Raw genomic sequence first — 17752 nt, forward strand, 5'->3', positions numbered from 1 at the left:
TCTAAAAGTTTTTAAAGTCTTCTTTGTTTATATTGACTTTTGAAAACATTTTATGTTTAATAATATAGTGAAAATCTCATCACCAACGCCGGATCCCTCGCAAACAAAACGGAGGAGCTACAATCAGAGATTTACTACATTCCCCATTTCGTGGTACATGTACAGTGACAATAAAGGGCTATTCTATTCTTCTATTCTTCTCTAAAATTGAGCCTTTCCCTCATTGTTAGTATTTCCAGGTTTATAGAGTCATAAAATAACACAATATCCCCTCTGTAGAAACTTTTCACTCTAAGATGTCAAATCATTTAAACAAGAATTTTGAGCTTGATGTTTTTAGGTTTTTAATTTGCCATCTTTTTGAGCTCTAGTCTGAATAAATATGACAAATTAGTACAACTTTCTGAGATTTGGCTTCAAAAATAATGATCTAAGTAATCATCTGGGAGAGCTTCATTGTCTGTCTTTCACCTGTAGTATCATTAAGCAGAGCTGCACTTTGCTTCTTTCTTTGTCACATACATTACCTGCCTGCCTATCTATCCTCAGTGACTTTATAAAACACATAGTACATGACTGAATTATAAACCTCCATGCTTCACATTCATCCTGCCTACTGGTATGCTAAATTCTGGTATGCTAAATAAGTCCCACGGTCACGCAAGGTGAGGAAAATTTTGTGGCAAAGTCAAAGCAATGCCCAAGTATAAAAGAGGGATAAAAGCCAGAGAAAATCCAGAGGATTTTGCTTGCTTGCCCCCCGTCAAAGAATTTCAAACAGCTGGTTCAATGATTCAGGCAGCTTTTCCCGGAGCAGATAAAAGAGAGCTCTGTGGAGCGAGCAAGCCAGCGAGTGAGTAAGAGCGAGAGAGGAAGAAAGTGGAGGCTGCTTGACAACAAGAAGTGAGAGTGATTCAGCGTAAACTCAGCATCCCTGCATGCCTGAAGCTCAATCACTCAAACCAGTAAAAGCCTGACGGGGTGAAGCTGCCTCAGCAGGATGTTTCAGTTGCCTGTGATTGTGTGTGCTGTGGTGCAGTATGAGAGGATTTGCCTCCATTGTGCCCTGCGGTGCGCCGTGATGCCTCAGGCCTGCGACTCCTGCCAGGTGACTGCGGGCACTCCGTGAGCCAACGTAGCTCCTCGGTTTTCCTCTTTCTGTATCTTTTTACAGATTTCAGCCCATCTCATTTATAGATGAGGGGACTACAGAGTGCTGCATCACTGCGACACAGCTGGCAGTCCTTCTTTACTTAGGGCTCCTCCTGCTGGTAGAGATGTGGCACCTACAACAGTAATCCCTGTTGCAAATAAATAGAAAAAAATGTTAGTAATGTAGGAGGAGATGAAGTCAGCTAAAAAAGCACGACCTTTGGCATCTTTGAGAGCCGCATATCAGGTCATTCCATATTTAATCTTTTATCGATCTTCTACTGAGGAAAAGATCGTTTGACAAAGTCTAGACAACATCTAATACGTTTTACAGGGATATGTGTGATCCCCAAGCTCAAGTCCTCTAGCAGAGGCCTGGGTTCTGCACAGTATCATAGATGTTCCTAAAACTGCACTCCTCTTGACGGAGACCTCTGATGTTGTGCTGGGTCTGCTGGAGTTACAGCTCCTTTAATGCTCCTTTGACCACTGGAACCACTTTGGACTTTAACTTCCACATCTGCTCCAGTTCTCAGAAAGCTGATTCTGTTCATCTGGATGAAGCGTTTTCAGTAATAGAAATTTTTCGTCACTCAGCCAAATAAAATACTGAGATGAGGGCCCAAAGACTGAAGTGGCACAACATTTCAACTTCGTCCAGATGAACAAAATAACCTTTCTGGAGCAGCTTTACCTGGATGATTGAGAATGCTTCAAGATATCTGCCTCTGGTACGTCTCTGTTTTCTCATGCTCCTTTTTCCTGATCTTGCTGTCCACTGGGATTGCCACAACTATCACAACTGCTTCTGCTCCTTGTCAACCACCATTATGTCTGGTTGGTTGGCCAACAGCTACTTGTCTGTCTGGAGGCTGAAGTACCTGAGGACCTTAGCCGTGTCGATCTCAGCCAGGTACATATGGGGCACAGATGTTCCTGTACTCTATCCTAGCCACTTGGTTATGTCATCCAATGAACACTGCTGCTACTATATGCCCGACTGTCTCTATGGTGTCTTTGCAGTCTGTAACTTGGATCGGCTGTGATAGCTGTGTGCTGGCCTCTGTGGATCTGGAGCCCTCTTGGGGCTTGTTTATGTACTGTCATGGACTAGCCACTGGTAGGGTTTCTTTAGTCTGTCACTTGTACATCACATGGCAAGGCTTGATCTTGCACAATACTTCTTCATCCTTACCACCATCCCTGTCTGCTATCAGCTGCCTGAAGCACTCTTGCAGCAGCTCATCTCAGGGACACGCTTCCCGATGTATTCATGCTGGTTGTTTCATCCTGGATCATGGCACTGGCACTCCACTTTTTTGTTGCTCACAGAGCTGCAGGGTCCTGGATTTGGATGAAAGCCTCCATGCATGGAAAGGAATTTTCACATCTGGATATCTCCTCCTTTGGTTAGCTTATCATGACATCTGTGTAGCTGATGACTGCTGGACATGTGGGCTGATGGCTTGGGACCTAAAGGCACATTTTAGTGTCTTTTTTATCTTTGGTGATTTTGGGGGATTCTTCCTCTGTGTTGAACTCTGCTGTCATTTGCTTTCCCATTCCAACCAAACAGCATTCTAGCTCCCCATTGGGCCATTTGATGGAGAACACAGAGGTGGTTCTCTACAACCACTGTGTTGGTTGATTTTCACACCATCTCTCTCTTTGGATGGCCAATGTTAAGCAAAGGGGACAACAAAAGGTGGTATATGTCAAAGAAACAGGACCCAAGGTTTCCCAGCAGAACATTGTCCAAACACCCCAGAAGAGCTGCATCACAGTTTGGTCAAATTCTTACACTTGCACATGTTCCCTCCTAACACCTCAACTTTGAGGAAAAAATGTCACCAATGGGTGCTATGATGACGAGATGATGAATGTTATTAGCTGTCAGCAGTCATACTGTTAATGCCTGACTGGTGAGCTGCATGACCAAGAAGCAATGAAAATAACTGAATGGACTGTAATTCATTAGAATACAAGCAGTAAAGGTCATTCATTGTTTTTATTTAAAGGTGCAACAATAAGACAGTGAATGGGGCTCATTGTGACATAAATACGCTGTTTATTAACAAGCAACAGTAAGACAGTTACTATTTCTACTTCCATGTTCCCTGCTGCAGGTCTGTTCACCCCTCCCTCCCCTGCTTATGACTCCTCCGTTCCACATACCCGTCTACATGTACATAATCTATACATACAATCGATATTAACAACAGGTTAAATAAAAGTGCTGAAAATTCATGCTACAGTGCTGTGCTAAATCAAGACCTACAAGTCCCCTTTTGCAAAGAGGTAAAACTTCATTTCTTTACAAACGTTTCATTTGTAAACCTCCCAAACAATTCCTTTGAATCAGTCAATTACTGTCAGATTCCTAATAATAATTTAACTAACCGAAATCTAATGTTGAGCCGTTGAATGAACTCTGTGTGATGCTACAGTTCAATGTGTGTAAACCTTAACCTCGTACAAGACATTCAACAAGTTTACAGATACGTACCACATCCTATCCACATTATACAGTCGAAAAAGTCCAAAAGTGTTTACGCTTTATAGGAGACACATGAGAGCGGCTGTCAGTGAAAACAATCTAAGTTCACAGGTGTCTGATACACCATGTCAGCGGTATAAAAGTCATCCCAGATAAGGCAGAACGAAAGCATGCCTCGTGACTTTAAATCAGAGCTTCACTGAACAGTGACATGAGAGAAAACAAAATAAAGTGCCTATTGTGTGAATATGCAAAGATGAGAGCTGCTGTACATGAGCAGAGGTTCTGGACAGAGTTGTTTTTGAAGTGTGTCGAGGTGCTGTTAGAGCGGGACGTGTCCTCAGGAGCTCAGCGCAGCGAGTTGGTGGGCATACAGTCACACAGAGCCCTCCTCTCCGTCCTCAGCACCAGCGTCTCTGTCTGCAGCAGGAAACAAACAAACAAAAAAACCACAACATTTTACTACATTAAATATCAGGTTTCTGACCTGTTGTCTTCATCAGCTGCAAAATGTTCTAAAAAAATCAAATATTAAAACGTTTCATTTAAAGCATTTGATATGTTTCTATGTTCTATTGTGAATAATTGCACAGTATCCCAGTTTACTTCGATTAGGGTTTGTATTTCCCTGTGATATTTTGATACAATTATAATTTTACAGTTTAAGTTTTAACCATAGATGCTGCCACGGGATTTTTATTACATGACAGCTTTTTCAAACCTCGCAGATTTAAACAAATATAAGCCACAACATCACGACTGCAAATAAAACATAAACATCAACATAAAAGAAAACTGAATAAAGAGGTTTAACCGAATTACAAAGAATTTCTAAGGTTTACAAAGTGCTTACTGTCCATGTCTTGCACATCGGTTTTTATTCTGCTAGTCTGTAACTCTGCAGTTCAGTAGCTTATTGGAGGCTGGAAGGAACAATAGCTTCAGGCAGTTTGTTTTGCACTTTGGCCCTCCTGAGTCTTCTTCCTGATGGCAGAGGTTTGCCTTGAGAGGAAAGATGTGCAGTGTGCTTTGTTGCTTGTTCTGTAACAGCATGCTCACACGGGCTCTGTAAGGCCCGTACTCGTATTCCCATGACCTTCATGGCTGTTTTACCCAAGCCTGCTGTTAAGTTGCCAAACCATTGCAATTCCATATTTAATAAGGACGCTCTCTAGCATCAGCAAGCTCTGAATCACTGCTGCAGGCTTGCACACAGATTATTGATGTGTATCTGCCAACAGCTAAATATTTATATGAGGACGGCTGACAGTTATTGAGTGGATTCTGATGAGCACTGGTTCATGATCAATAACCATTTTCTCTGATTTAGTGATGCTTGGAATCAGACGATTAGTTTCACACCATTTTGATGAAGTTGTTCAATCTCATCATGGTACACAGAAGAATCCACGAGTGTCAAACATAATCAGCCCGGCATGGACTCCAATCCGAGGAGGAGAGCATACATTTTGGAATTTTAAATTATATTTTAATAGGTTTTGCAGCTTCTCCTGATACTACACCAAAGTAATTAAGTAATATAAATATTTAAAAAAAAAACAAATTGCAATAAACTCTACACATTTCTGTTTTCTACAATGTGTCTACAATAAAAAACAACATGCTATTTTCAGTGAAGTAACAGAAACTTTCTGTTTTCTTTCAAACCTCACTCTGTGAGGTATCTCACTCGGTTTTCAGAGAACTGGGGTTACATTAGTAACCGAACATTTTTCTTTAATCTTACATTTATATCTTACAGTTTAAATCATGCTGACACACTTCTTTCATTACTACAGCAGCATTTCTTTATCATGTAGAAAAAACTAAGAAATACTGTTGAACTTGCCTGTCGTTATACTTTTGATGTTTCATGGTCAGGAATAATGTGTCAACGTGTAGACAGATGATCCCTGTGAGCTAACAGTTCATGTTTCAGGCTGCCCTAAACTTTCATCTTCGTCAACATTTTTAGTCTTGGCTCTGTATGAAATCAAAAAGGGATTACTCCTGATGTGGTCCTCTCAGGCACAGAGCAGCCCCGCCCACCTGCTGTTTAAACGTTTTGTTTGCGATGGGCAGCCAATCAGATACAGAGCTACTCTAGTTCTAAGAACACAGCTGAAAACATCATAATGGATGCTGCTTAATCCACAGTCATATTAATATTAGTCATATTAGGATATGTTCTCCTACAGCAACTTGTGCACAGTGTAAAGTGTCATGCCACTTTCTCTCGCTCCGTTTCCTCCAGCCTCTCTGTGCGCCTGTGTTTGACTACAGGAGTGGAGTGAGGTGCGTGGGATGTCGGGTCACCAGCTGCCGCTCAGCACTTCCTGCCATAAATAAATCGTACCAGCTCCAGCACGCTGCCTGATCGTAGACTGTTCACTAGGTTGAGCACAGTTCTGCACATCTTACACCTCCTCTCTGTCTCCAGCCTCTACCTTCCTCCTCCTTCCACTCAGCTTTAGACTCTCCTCCTAGACCTTTCCCTTCATTTCCATTTGGACCAATCCATTTACCCCCCCCTTCCTGGCAACTGGCCATGCTGTTTGGGTCACAGTGGCTGGATCTAACTTATCTCCTTGTCTGTCAGAGTAATCGAGGGGTGCAGCGATTGTTTTCAGTCGCATTAACCTTCATTTCTTGGGTCCACACAATTAAATTATATAAACAGAGAATAAAAGTCATATCAGCTGATCCAAAAGCAGGTATGTGTGCCCTGAATTGAAATCAGTACTACAGTTCACACGTAAGCTCGGTGTGCTTGGAGTTAAAGTGTAAAATGTACAAATTCCAAAAATATTTCACAACAATCCAAACTATAGCGACAAAAAAAAAAATCCCTATTCTTTGCAGCACAGGAATTTATAGGCACAGGTATTATGACTGCTCTTTGGCACAGTGATGGGAGTGTGTGGGTGTCTGAGGTCATTTGGAAAATGAAGCACAGCAATCTCTAAAAGCTGCGCTCCACAATTTTCATATCTAAAAACCAGGAAATAAATGAAAAAGGACTAACCCTGCGCTAAAATGCAGATGTAGACATTAACATATTCTAAAACGTACCACATAATGTCACATTTACTATATAACAATATGGGAACTGATAGAAGCAGTTGCCACCCCACCACAAAGGCTCATGAAGATCAGTTATTTTATGAAATACATCAGCTGGTGCATGAATCTCTGCAGTAGTCTCTAGAATGAAAAGGAAATTAGAGAGGACTTACCCTGGCATCTAGGTTGAAAGCGGTCTTCTTTAGATCTTGCAGCGCCCTCTGCATAAACTCAAAGGCATGACAGTCCACACACGGGCGACCTGGAAACAGCAGAAATGAGTTCAGAAACAAAGGCAGCGGCGTGAGATACCAAGTTAGTACAGAGCCAGTATCACCGATACTTCTAAATGCAAATGATGTAGGTGGGAGTAGCATGCCGTGATTTATGAGGTGAATGTATCACTGATAATGATAATGTGAATGCAATTCAATGACCTCTAAATGACTGTGAATCTTGCTTTTTTCACTTTTTCATTAACACAACAGAACACACACTCATGGTTTTTCACATTTTGAGCCTGGATTTTTTTTGTATGTGTGCATGACTGGAAAGCATCAAATTAGACTCCAATTTAATGCTGATTTGGTGTGTTCTTGTGGCTGCAGACGTAAACTATAAAGTGTATTGAGTAGAAGTAGAGAATCAGTGACCTGACCCAGAGTCATCATTTACAAAAAGGAACCATAAATCTTATTAATGAGATTAGTCTGTAGCAGAAAGCGACTGACTGCTGTGCTTTGTCATCTTTGAATTGATCATTTATTTGAAGAAACAAATATTTTAAACAAATATAGAGAATTTAGCTTTGTGGAAGTGTTCATCTAGATTTTTTTTCTCATCTAGCTTTTAATTTACAAACAACATAATCAAGCTTTTCTACCTGAGCATCCATGAAGTCACACTTATGTATATTTTCCTTCTAACCTGCTCGGTATGTGTGCCTTTAAGCAGCAGTGGAGGCCCAGTTTCATGATCCAAGCGTACATTAATTAAGATGACCTACAATTCCCTCAACAGCACCCCTGTGAGACCTGCAGTCATTAGACTGTGGAAAGATCACCGTGGCGGACACATACTCGTCTAAAACATCTCAAAACTTGTACTCAACAGGTGGAGGGAAAAATTAATCTAATTTTTAAATCCACCTACTTTCGGCAGGGATGACAGTCCCCGTCTCATGATCCGCATCAGCTGCCCCGACACAGACGAGCTGCAGCGCCAGCAGCAGCACCACTGCCTGCACATACCCGCTGGAAGCCATGGCGACGGTGCGATCACTTACTCACCTCTGATCTGGAGAGTACAATTAGGCAAAATGTATAAATTAAAGGGCAGAAAATGTCCTACACGGCCGTCAGCCAATCAAATGAGGGGGAAAATGATGGGCTTTGTTCAGATAATGCTCCAGTTTCCAACCAGTAAATGTTTGTATGTGTTTAAAAGCTCAGCCCGCACAGAGTAATTACCGCTTATCTGACCACCTGCACGGTAACCTACCGTCAATCGGCCGATGATGGTTTGCAGATCGCCAGATGAGCGCAAGATGCCCACCGAGTACTGTTGTATGGAGATTAAATTAGTGCGCATGCGTGTTGGTTGGCTGAAATTTTCTCCAGGGGCCTCGAAAACGAGACTTCCGGTGACAGCACTTAAAAAAATAAAAGCCTTGATGGGCAGTTTACCCGTAGAGTTTATTGATGGGTAGGTCATGCATTCATTAACAGGATAACAGACAGAGAGCTCGAGAGAGCAATATTTACTTAAAAACTCAATGTAAAAAGCAGTATAGTTATTATTATTAAAGATACCTCATTTGATTACCTACATTTTAGAGATCAATACTGCATTTTGTTCCGTAAATTGAGTGCAGTATATACATACATGCACAGTTTCAGCTATAATTCCAATATTTAAAATTGTGTATTTCCATTGACCTATTTTTACATTAATATAAATCAAATACAACTACATTTTTATGATTTTCTTTTTAAAATAGGGTGCGCGATTTACAGCCACGTTGAACAAAAGCACTAAACTGAAATAGTTAGTCTGTTACTGCAGCACACTGAATCTTCATGTTTTTGACATTTACATGTTTATAGTCTGGCATTAAATGAGGCGACTATACAGTGTAAAGATATAGATACATATCCAATTAATATCCCATGTAATAAGTAAGAGCAAATAATAATTGACTATATACTTGTAAACAGCACAAATTAGTGAAGCAAGCTCATTTAAGATGTCTTTGTGGATCTAGAGAAAGTGTATATAAGGATGCCAGGAATAGCAGAGAAGTATGTGAGGGTGGTGCGAGACATGAATGATAACAGAGTGGTGGGTGTGCAGTAGGAGTGACGGATGAGTTCAAGGTGGGAGTGGGATTACATGAGGGATGGACTCTGAGCCCCTTCTTGTTTGCAGTGGTGACAACTTGGCTGACAGATGAGTTCAGGCTGGAGTCTCTGTGGACTATGATGTTTGCAGATAACACTGTGATCCATGGAGAGAGTGTGGAGCAGGTGGAAGTACGCACAGGAGAGAAGAGGAATGAAATCAAGTAAAAGCAAGGCACAATACATGTGTGTGTGGAGAGGTGAACATTTACAGATATTGAAGGTGGATGAGTTTAAATACTTGGAGTCAACCACCTAAAGCAAAAGACAAGTGCACGAGAGGGGTGAAGAAGAGAATGCAGGCGTGGTGAATTGGGTGGAGACAAGTGTCAGGATAGCAGCAAGAGTGAATGAGAACGTTTACAAGAAGGTTGTGAGACCTGCTGCGATGTATGAACAGTGGCACTGACAAAAAGATGGACTCATGATGAAATGAATCCATCAAAGGGATGGCTCAGGTTCAGCACTTTGGATCTTTAGAGAAACAAGGTTGAGATGGTTTATACATGTGCAGAGGAGGGATAGTGGATATATTAGACAAAGGATGTTGAAGAGGAAAGCCCCAGAGAAGATTCATGGATGTAGTGAGGGAGGGCTGGTGTGACGGGAAGATGTCAGGGATACGGTGGCAGGTGAACTGCTGTGGCGACTCCTAAAGGTCGCAGCCCGAAGAAAACACATTTTAAGATAAGAGGACATAATAATAATATACTTTATTCATCCTAGAGGTGGGAAAGTTTAGCACAGCAAACATATGACATCGATTAAATGGGTTGGATGTGCTGTGGTTTAACATAACAGGCTGCTTAAATGCAGTAAAAGCAGCATAGCAAATATCGGGGACCAGTGAGAAGTGTGGCTGCCAGTAGTGTAGTAAACTGTGACAGGGCAGGGTTGAAATAACCTGTTATTATGACAATACAGATGTTTCTCTGCTCGGCAGATGTGTAGCACTGTATTACATGAGGTAACAAAGACTTCCCGCATCTGCCCTTGTTTACACCTTCCTTCTTAAAACTTTATTAACCACACACTGTGTACAGTTCCACACTTAAAGGTGGATTTCACCCGGTCTCCTCACGGCTCTGCGTTCACAATTGCCCCCCACCCCACCCCGGGTTATGGGCGGGGTCCTGACTGCTGTTTTCTTAGGTAGCCTGTTAAAATGCCCGAACTCAAAACACTTCTTTTTCCAAGATGGCGTCGATGAAGGACAGCGACACCGGCCTGTGGCTTCACAACAAACTAGGATCCACGGACGAGCTCTGGACGCCTCCGAGCATCGCTTCGCTCCTCACCGTGTCGGTTATCGACAACATACGGCTATGTTTTTCGAGCTTGTCGCCGCCGGTGAAGCTGAAACTCCTGCTCGGGATGCTGCACCTTCCGCGGAGGACCGTTGACGAGGTGGGTTAGCTCGGTGTTAGCCTGGAAGGTACGATAAGTTGTTACCTCGGATACACGGCTGAGAAACGAGCCGATAATTGCGCTAGATTTTAAAAAGCACTGAGGTCCCTGTGACGGTTTAGTGGCATATTTAAAAGCCTAACAATATTAATAAACCTTTCCAGCTAACATTATGCTACCATATTTATCCGAAGGCTAACTGAAGAAGCGGCAAACTCGTTATTTCCTCGACATGCTCCCCATTTTTTCTTTTCTTAAACCCCGGCTTCAATGCACGAAACACTTTTACCCTCTAACGACAGGATGCTCCCGAGCTGACTTTACCCCTGCGCACATTTGTCTTTCCAGCGGTTGTTTACCGGCTACAGCGAGCAACGCTAGCCTAGCGGTGCTCGCACGGACATTGTGGTGGGATGGGCGGCTGAGAGCTGGCGTTAGGCTGGAGGGCGGTACTAGCTCCCGGACCCACTGATCACCTGTTCCCCCCGCAGGAAACGATACACAGCCGTCATTTGTGTGGCTTATATAGCCAGACTGTTCAATAACAAATGCAAAATTATTAAGCTAATTATTAATGGGGTTTCTTAAAACAAGCATTCAAGTGTGTTGTTTAAGTGAAATTGGCGGCTAAGCTCAGGAGTAATTTCCCGTATGCAAACCACGGAAGCTCTTGGCTGTTTTAATGCAAATATTTATTTTAATTAAGTGGTTTTGAAGGAGAGCAGCAAGTGTGAAAGGGAAGGTTTACTAGATGGTAGCGAGTCTTGCTATGATGAATGTTTTGGAACAGTGGCTCTGACAAAAACAGACAAGACCGAGCTGAAAATGTTAATATTTAGATAGAAATGAAAAGAAATCAATTGAGTTCAAGGCTGAGATGGTTTGGACATGTGCAGAGGAGGGAGAGTGGATCTATTGGAGAAAGGATGTTGAAAATGGAGCTGCCAGACAGGAGGAAAAAGAAAACGCCTCAGAAGAGATTCATGGATGTAGTGAAGGAGGACATGTAGTAGGTGTGGAGGGAGAAAAGGCGATGCTTCATAGACACAGGGCCACCAAATATTAATATTTTGTAGTTAAATGCCTTCAGCTCTTTTTAACCACCATCCTGCGATAACGTTAGCTGAGCAAACTTGCATTAAATTGGTTCAACTGTTTGAGAGCAAGCTAATGGCTCAGTCACAGGAGTAAAAGTAGTAGAGCTACCTCCTTATAGCTTAAAAAGAATTGATGTCTGCCTGGTGATTGCATGCAACAGATTATAACTTGTGGTTGCTCACAGCTTGAGGATCTTGCACTTATGACCACTTTTGATCACAAGGAAATTGCACAAGTCCCCTGATAGGAGGCCACCTTTCTGCAGACAGTCACAATCGTGCTTGGACTGACTCCAGTCACTCTTAGAGACACTGATCAAGGCTTGCAAATAAGTGCTGTCTAGCTTATAAACACAGACAGATTGCCAACATGCTGCCATCAGTCTGAATGACTCTTCGTCAATGAGCGCAATGCTACTGGCTGCCAGCTATTTGTGGGATACAACTGATAATGAAAGTTTAAATTTGAGGAAAAATTGCTAAATCACAATATATTTTGACGCAATATTCACCATATTGAAAAATGATAAAAAATTATGATATTGCATCGTGGGGTGTCTGGTGATGCAGAGGGTTGGTGTGACAGAAGAGGATGTTAAGGCTAGGGTACATGACAATATAGCTCATGCTGCAAACAATATCTCTGTGGCATTGTCCGCTATGGCCATAAAAGGGGAGAAACTCATGGCGTGGTCCTCATGCCCCCCTGACCTCAACCCTATTGAGAACCTTAGAGCATACTCAAGGAAAAGATCTATGAACTCAAGTTCAATGGATGCAAGAACTGCGAAGGTTCTATGAAAGAAGGGATCCCATGTTAACATGTAACTTGGTTTGTTAAGATGTTTTTGATTGAAACGGCTTTTGATTTCAGTAATGCTGCATATTGAGCAAATGACCAATTTTCAGTTCTTTACAACCAATAAAAGATTTTGAACCTGCATAAACATTTGGAACGGTGCATTTTGAGTTTACTTTTGCAAAAACATAGTTATCATTGTGAGGTTGCTCTAATGTGTGATGACTTGAATAATACTGACTGTCATTTGCATCGACTATGGAGGAAAGTCAGTGACAAATATCATTTGCAAAGTATTTTGGAACAGGGTTGATTTTGGCAACACTGAACCTATAAGTGCAGGGAGGTGGACAGACTCTATAGCCTTAACTCTGTCACGTGGATATTAACATGACTGCATTTAATGGTTGGTTGAAGCTGGCGTCCTCCTCGTGTTGCATGTTGGATGGCTTCCCTTTGATAAACATCACTGCACAAAATCAGGTTTCTTTGTATCCAGTTGTTAAAGTCTTGAAATCGCAGTTATGTGAATGTTTATTCATGCTGGATTTTCCAGAGATGGAGGAGGTGTGAATTTAAAAGATGGAAAAATGGAAAATACTCAGGGATAATAACTAGTATTCAGAATACTTTTATATTATTTCAGTCACACTCTGAGGGTTTGATTAATCTGGACTTTTTTGTCTGTACAGGAGTGATTATTTATCTTACAATTTGTAAAGTGTCGGGGTGGTGTGTGTCAGGTGTGAGCTTTTTTTAAAGGAAAAGTGTGTGTCTGAAAAGTTAAAGTGATTACACACACTCATATTCAAGCTGTCCGGGAGGATATGATGCAAGTTGTTTCTTCATGTAAGCAACCGGTGTTTTCTGAACCATGAGTGCAGACCAAAAATAGATTCACAGACTCGGTTGTGTGCTGTTAACCTGTGGAACTAATGCTAAAGTAACTACAGTGTCTGTAGGTTTCACTAACACCACCTTTCTTGCCAGATGAAGGAGGCCCTGTCGGAGATAATCCAGCTGGCTACGGTGGACTCAGAGCCCTGGGTGCTGATGGTTGCAGACATCCTCAAGTCCTTCCCAGAGACCGGCTCTCTGAATCTGGACTTGGAGGAGCAGAATCCAAATGTGCAGGATATTCTCGGAGAGCTCAGGGAGAAAGGTAGTTTTATATTCATTTGCATCATTTCCAGGTGAGCGCTGATGTCTTACACATTTAAATAAATGCAAGTGCATAGCTACAGTGTCTTTGCTTTAACTATATTCAGATGACTTGCGGAGCCATTCTGAGCCATGAAAACTACCCAGGTGGTTTCTGGTGTAGACGGATCTCATGTAGTACAGTGGTTTCCCCTCATGTTGTTTTATCTGTAAACTGGAAGGCAAGATGACCACAAGCAAGACTCAAAAGGTTTAAAGTGGAAGCACTTCTGCTGTTTTTTCCTGTCGCTGTATTTAGATTAGTGTTGATTGCAGAAACATAACTCCACGCTTTTATTTAAATTGTCATGTTTTGATATTTTACTTAAATATTTACTTCTATTTCATTTAAATTTAGTTCCTTAATTTTATATTAATTTTAAGTTTTTACTACTTGAGCTCTATTTAACTTATGCGAGCTGTCTTATATGTTGAATTCAATTTTTTTCAGCAGTAACAAAGGGATAAAGTATCTGTTAATGAAAAACACTCGTCAGCTCAGTCTGACCAGCCACAGACAGAGGAGCACAGTGGTCAGTGCTGCAGTTAACATCCCCACCTTTCTCTTCCTCCTCAGTGAGCGAGTGCGAGGCGTCGGCCATGCTTCCTCTGGAGTGCCAGTACCTGAATAAAAGTGCATTGACTACTCTGGTGGGACCCCTCACACCTCCCGTCAAACATTTCCAGCTGAAGAGGAAGCCCAAGAGTGCAACCCTGAGAGCAGAGCTGCTGCAGAAATGTAAGTTCATTTAATAATGGCCAATACACACCACGTCCCACAGCTATGGGGGGGAGAGACCGTGGGGTGGGGTAAAAGATGTGCATTTGTGTTCGTTTTACTGTGCCTGCCAGATTGTGAGTGTCTGGTGTTCTTCAAAAATTGATTGTCCAACTTAACACGTTTTAAACCAATTTGTTTTATAGCTACAGAGACAGCCCAGCAGCTGAAGAAGACAGCCGGAGTGCCTTTTCATGCCAAAGGGAGAGGATTGGTCAAAAAGATTGACACCACAAGTAAGTAAAAAAAAAAAAAAAAAAAAAGTCCTACTAAAAAAAGATTTAAATTATTTCACTGCATCCACGTTTGCATTACAGCTCCTCTCAAGGGGATTCCCAAAGCCCCATTCCGCAGCCCCACCACCCCCAGTATGTTCAGCCCTCCCAGTAACCGCACACCTATTGCTCCCGCACGGACGCCCCTGCGTAAGGAGCGGGGGGTCAAGGTAAGTCGTACCCAGTGTATCGTTTTTCTTACGGCTTTCATTCTTTCATCCTTGTTCTTCGCTTTCATTGAGCTCCTGCAGGATTGGAGTGACAGAGGGGTTTTTTTCTCCTATTGTTCAGCTGTTAGATATTTCAGAGCTGGATATGGTTGGAGCTGGAAGAGAAGCTAAGAGGAGGCGAAAGACTTTGGGTAAGTAAATTTACAGCCTTAGTTAGATTTTCTTGAGCAATAAAGTGTGACACTGTCGGTGCTTAACCTGTGCTTCTTTTTATGATATAGAAACCGAGGCTGGAGAGAAAGCAGCCAAAGAAGAAGCTGTGGTGGAAAACACCACACCCGACTACGCTGCTGGCCTCGTCTCCGCACAGGTATTTAACCCAACGTATATCTACTGTTCTCTGTCACACCAGCCCCCGTTTGCCTCTCTGCCATCGTAGGTTCACTCCTTTGTGTTGTTTCTCAGAAACTGGGGTCGCTGAACGAGAATCCTCTGCCGTCAACCAGCTACCTACCAGCCACACCCAGCATGGTTCCCTCCTCGTCTTACATTCCCAGCTCCGAGGCACAGCCAGGTTAGCCGCCTACCTCCCAGGGCTCAGCGCTTTCTCACTCAAACATATAAAGTAAAATTCCCTGCTCATGCGTTTCCTTCATGTCCTCCTCCTCCAAAGCCAATGCTGGTGGTTCGGGACGGGACACGCTGCAGGCGGCCCGTCAGCCAGAGGAGTCGGCGACAGCGACCACAGGTGCCAACGCCACCTTACCGGGCCAGTACAAGCAGAGACCGCCTATGTACAACGCGGGAACCACAGCAAACCCTGCAACTCCCACATCCCCCAGCACACCGGTATCCACCCCCGCCAGCAATGGACCACCAGCAGCTGCGACAGCCAGCCAGCCAGAGACCCCCACTCAGCCTCCCAGCACACCTCAGACCCCCACCCCGACAGCAGCCCCTACGCCACCACAGCCACAGCCCAAAAAGAACCTCTCACTTACGGTAAATAAACACCATTTCAAGACTTTCAAAGTCAGAGGATATTAAAACGTCAGCTAAATTATCTGTCCCCACTGTTTCCGACCGTCAGAGAGACCAGATGTACGCCGCCCAGGAGATGTTCAAGACCGCCAACAAGGTCACGAGGCCGGAGAAGGCCCTCATCCTGGGCTTCATGGCTGGATCCAGAGGTATGAGAGTTTTTAGCTGCTTGATGCAAATATAAAAAACAACAGCTTTTTCATAAATGCATATTACTCCCTCACAGAGCCTGTATCCAAAAGTACAGATTATTTATCTAGTTTACCATTTTACCAGTTTTATTTCCTGTCAGACCCGTTTTCATTCACTTCACCCTTTTTTTCCCCTTTTTTGCAAATTAGCTTTAACACAATGTGACTTTGGTCACTAGCAGATTGCTGCAGATGCATGTTTGGATGGAAGATGGAAACTTGTCTGCAAACTCTCAAAGTGCAGTAAAACTTGGAGATTGTGCACCTTTTTAAATAAAAGTTAAACCTGTTGTAGCAGTGAGGCACATCTTCTACTATGAATGTGTTTGAACAGTCTCAATTTCCAGTTTGCATTGAATTCACCCAGCACCTGCCAGCAACATTTTTCCCAACAAATGAAGGTCAATAAGGTCACTGACTGGTCTCAAGGCCTGTGTAAATCTGAATTCCCTGTAGTCATTCAGAGTTTCCCCACATTTGCTGCAGGATTTTACAGAATATGTTTCAGTTTAAATGCAGTTTTAACTACAGTAGATGTCCCTCATAATTTCTCAGCATTTATGCACATCTGACAAGGCAAAAACTTAACCAGCCTACCACTCTAACTCCACCCTTCCCTACCCCCCATCCATTCCCTGCAGAGAACCCATGCCCGGAGCAGGGGGACATCATCCAGATCAAGCTGAGCGAGCACACAGAGGTTTTGCCCAAAGCCGACGGCACTGGCAGCACCACCATGCTGGTAGACACAGTCTTCGAAATGAACTACTCCACAGGACAGTGGACCCGCCTCAAGAAATACAAACCCATCACCAACACCTCCTGAGGCGATGCGCTCGCTCAGGAATCCCCACTTCAGACGTGTTTACGCACAGTTACAAAGTATTTGCATACACATTTGGGCCAAATCGAGCACGGGGAGGGTGAAAGATTGTCAAGGAGAGAAAGGTTCTCCCTTTTGCTGCACCTCCAAAATGTGGGACTCTTTGAAGACTTGCTTTTTTGGGGGGTTGTTTCCCTTACCCTTTTATTGTTTTTATGTCACTTCCGATTTCTGAATGATGCTGTTGACAGGAGAGAGATACGAGTTATTCTCACGGCAGGCACCTTTGAACATTTGTACTGAGGTACAAGCATGTCACGTGTTTAGAAAGACGACGAGCCGTCTGTATTTTTCTGTGCAAATGTGACGTTTGCAGCTTATTCTTCTACATTTCAGAACCAAACCATGTTTTGTGATGACACAGAAATTAACGAAGACGGTCATTGTAAAGATGAGATGAAATAAAGAAAAATAACTAGTTCTTAATGCTGTCCACCTCTGTTTTGGAGCCTTCTGGTAGATGTTTAATAATTTTTCATCCTTTTTATTCCAAAAGAAGGGAAGAAAATAAAATGACAGACTCCAGCAGGTGTCTCTTTCTTACTCACTTTGACCAGTGGGGGTTTATTATGTGTTTAACTTATATTACACCTTTAAACACATGCTTATTAAGATATCTCCAATGAGACGGTGTGTGTCTCCAGTGTGGTTTTGTTTCAACATTTAATCTGCGTCCTTCCTGTGTCTGACTTCCTGCCCTGCTCATGAGTACCTTGATGTGGCTTCAGTCAACAATAGTTAATTTACCAACACAGGGCAGAGATCTGCATTTGAAACAAGTATAATTGTCTTTGTGTGTG

The 17752-nt window shown here is 42.8% G+C and overlaps 2 protein-coding genes across 2 annotated transcripts; one reads left to right on the plus strand and one right to left on the minus strand.

The window, feature by feature from the left end:
* Window positions 1–3151: 3151 nt before the first annotated feature.
* On the minus strand, window positions 3152–8330 carry nicol1 (NELL2 interacting cell ontogeny regulator 1). Its single transcript, XM_082512116.1, has 4 exons — window positions 8213–8330; window positions 7865–8008; window positions 6886–6974; window positions 3152–4069 (listed from the first exon to the last, which is right to left on the minus strand). Exons 2-4 carry the CDS (start codon window positions 7974–7976, stop codon window positions 3998–4000), a joined length of 273 nt encoding a protein of 90 aa, XP_082368242.1. The 5' UTR covers window positions 7977–8008; window positions 8213–8330; the 3' UTR covers window positions 3152–3997.
* Window positions 8331–10202: 1872 nt separating this feature from the next.
* Window positions 10203–17378, plus strand: nelfa (negative elongation factor complex member A). The gene is made up of 11 exons (XM_082523338.1): window positions 10203–10518; window positions 13405–13576; window positions 14192–14353; window positions 14539–14628; window positions 14710–14837; window positions 14959–15028; window positions 15119–15207; window positions 15303–15411; window positions 15511–15839; window positions 15928–16027; window positions 16711–17378. Exons 1-11 carry the CDS (start codon window positions 10309–10311, stop codon window positions 16893–16895), a joined length of 1644 nt encoding a protein of 547 aa, XP_082379464.1. The 5' UTR covers window positions 10203–10308; the 3' UTR covers window positions 16896–17378.
* Window positions 17379–17752: the final 374 nt, after the last annotated feature.

The sequence above is a fragment of the Aulonocara stuartgranti genome (assembly GCF_965226115.1).
Source record: "Aulonocara stuartgranti genome assembly, chromosome: 3".
In the NCBI taxonomy this organism is placed as follows: Eukaryota; Metazoa; Chordata; class Actinopteri; order Cichliformes; family Cichlidae; genus Aulonocara; species Aulonocara stuartgranti.

Coding starts and splice junctions, on each gene's coding strand:
- nicol1 (XM_082512116.1), bottom strand. CDS start 7,976: ATGGCTTCCAGCGGGTATGTGCAGGCAGTGGTGCTGCTGCTGGCGCTG. Junction 6,975..7,864: donor GACTGTCATCCCTGCCGAAA/GTAGGTGGATTT, acceptor TGCTGTTTCCAG/GTCGCCCGTGTGTGGACTGT. Junction 4,070..6,885: donor CTTTCAACCTAGATGCCAGG/GTAAGTCCTCTC, acceptor TTCCTGCTGCAG/ACAGAGACGCTGGTGCTGAG.
- nelfa (XM_082523338.1), top strand. CDS start 10,309: ATGGCGTCGATGAAGGACAGCGACACCGGCCTGTGGCTTCACAACAAA. Junction 10,519..13,404: donor CGCGGAGGACCGTTGACGAG/GTGGGTTAGCTC, acceptor CTTTCTTGCCAG/ATGAAGGAGGCCCTGTCGGA. Junction 13,577..14,191: donor CGGAGAGCTCAGGGAGAAAG/GTAGTTTTATAT, acceptor CTTCCTCCTCAG/TGAGCGAGTGCGAGGCGTCG.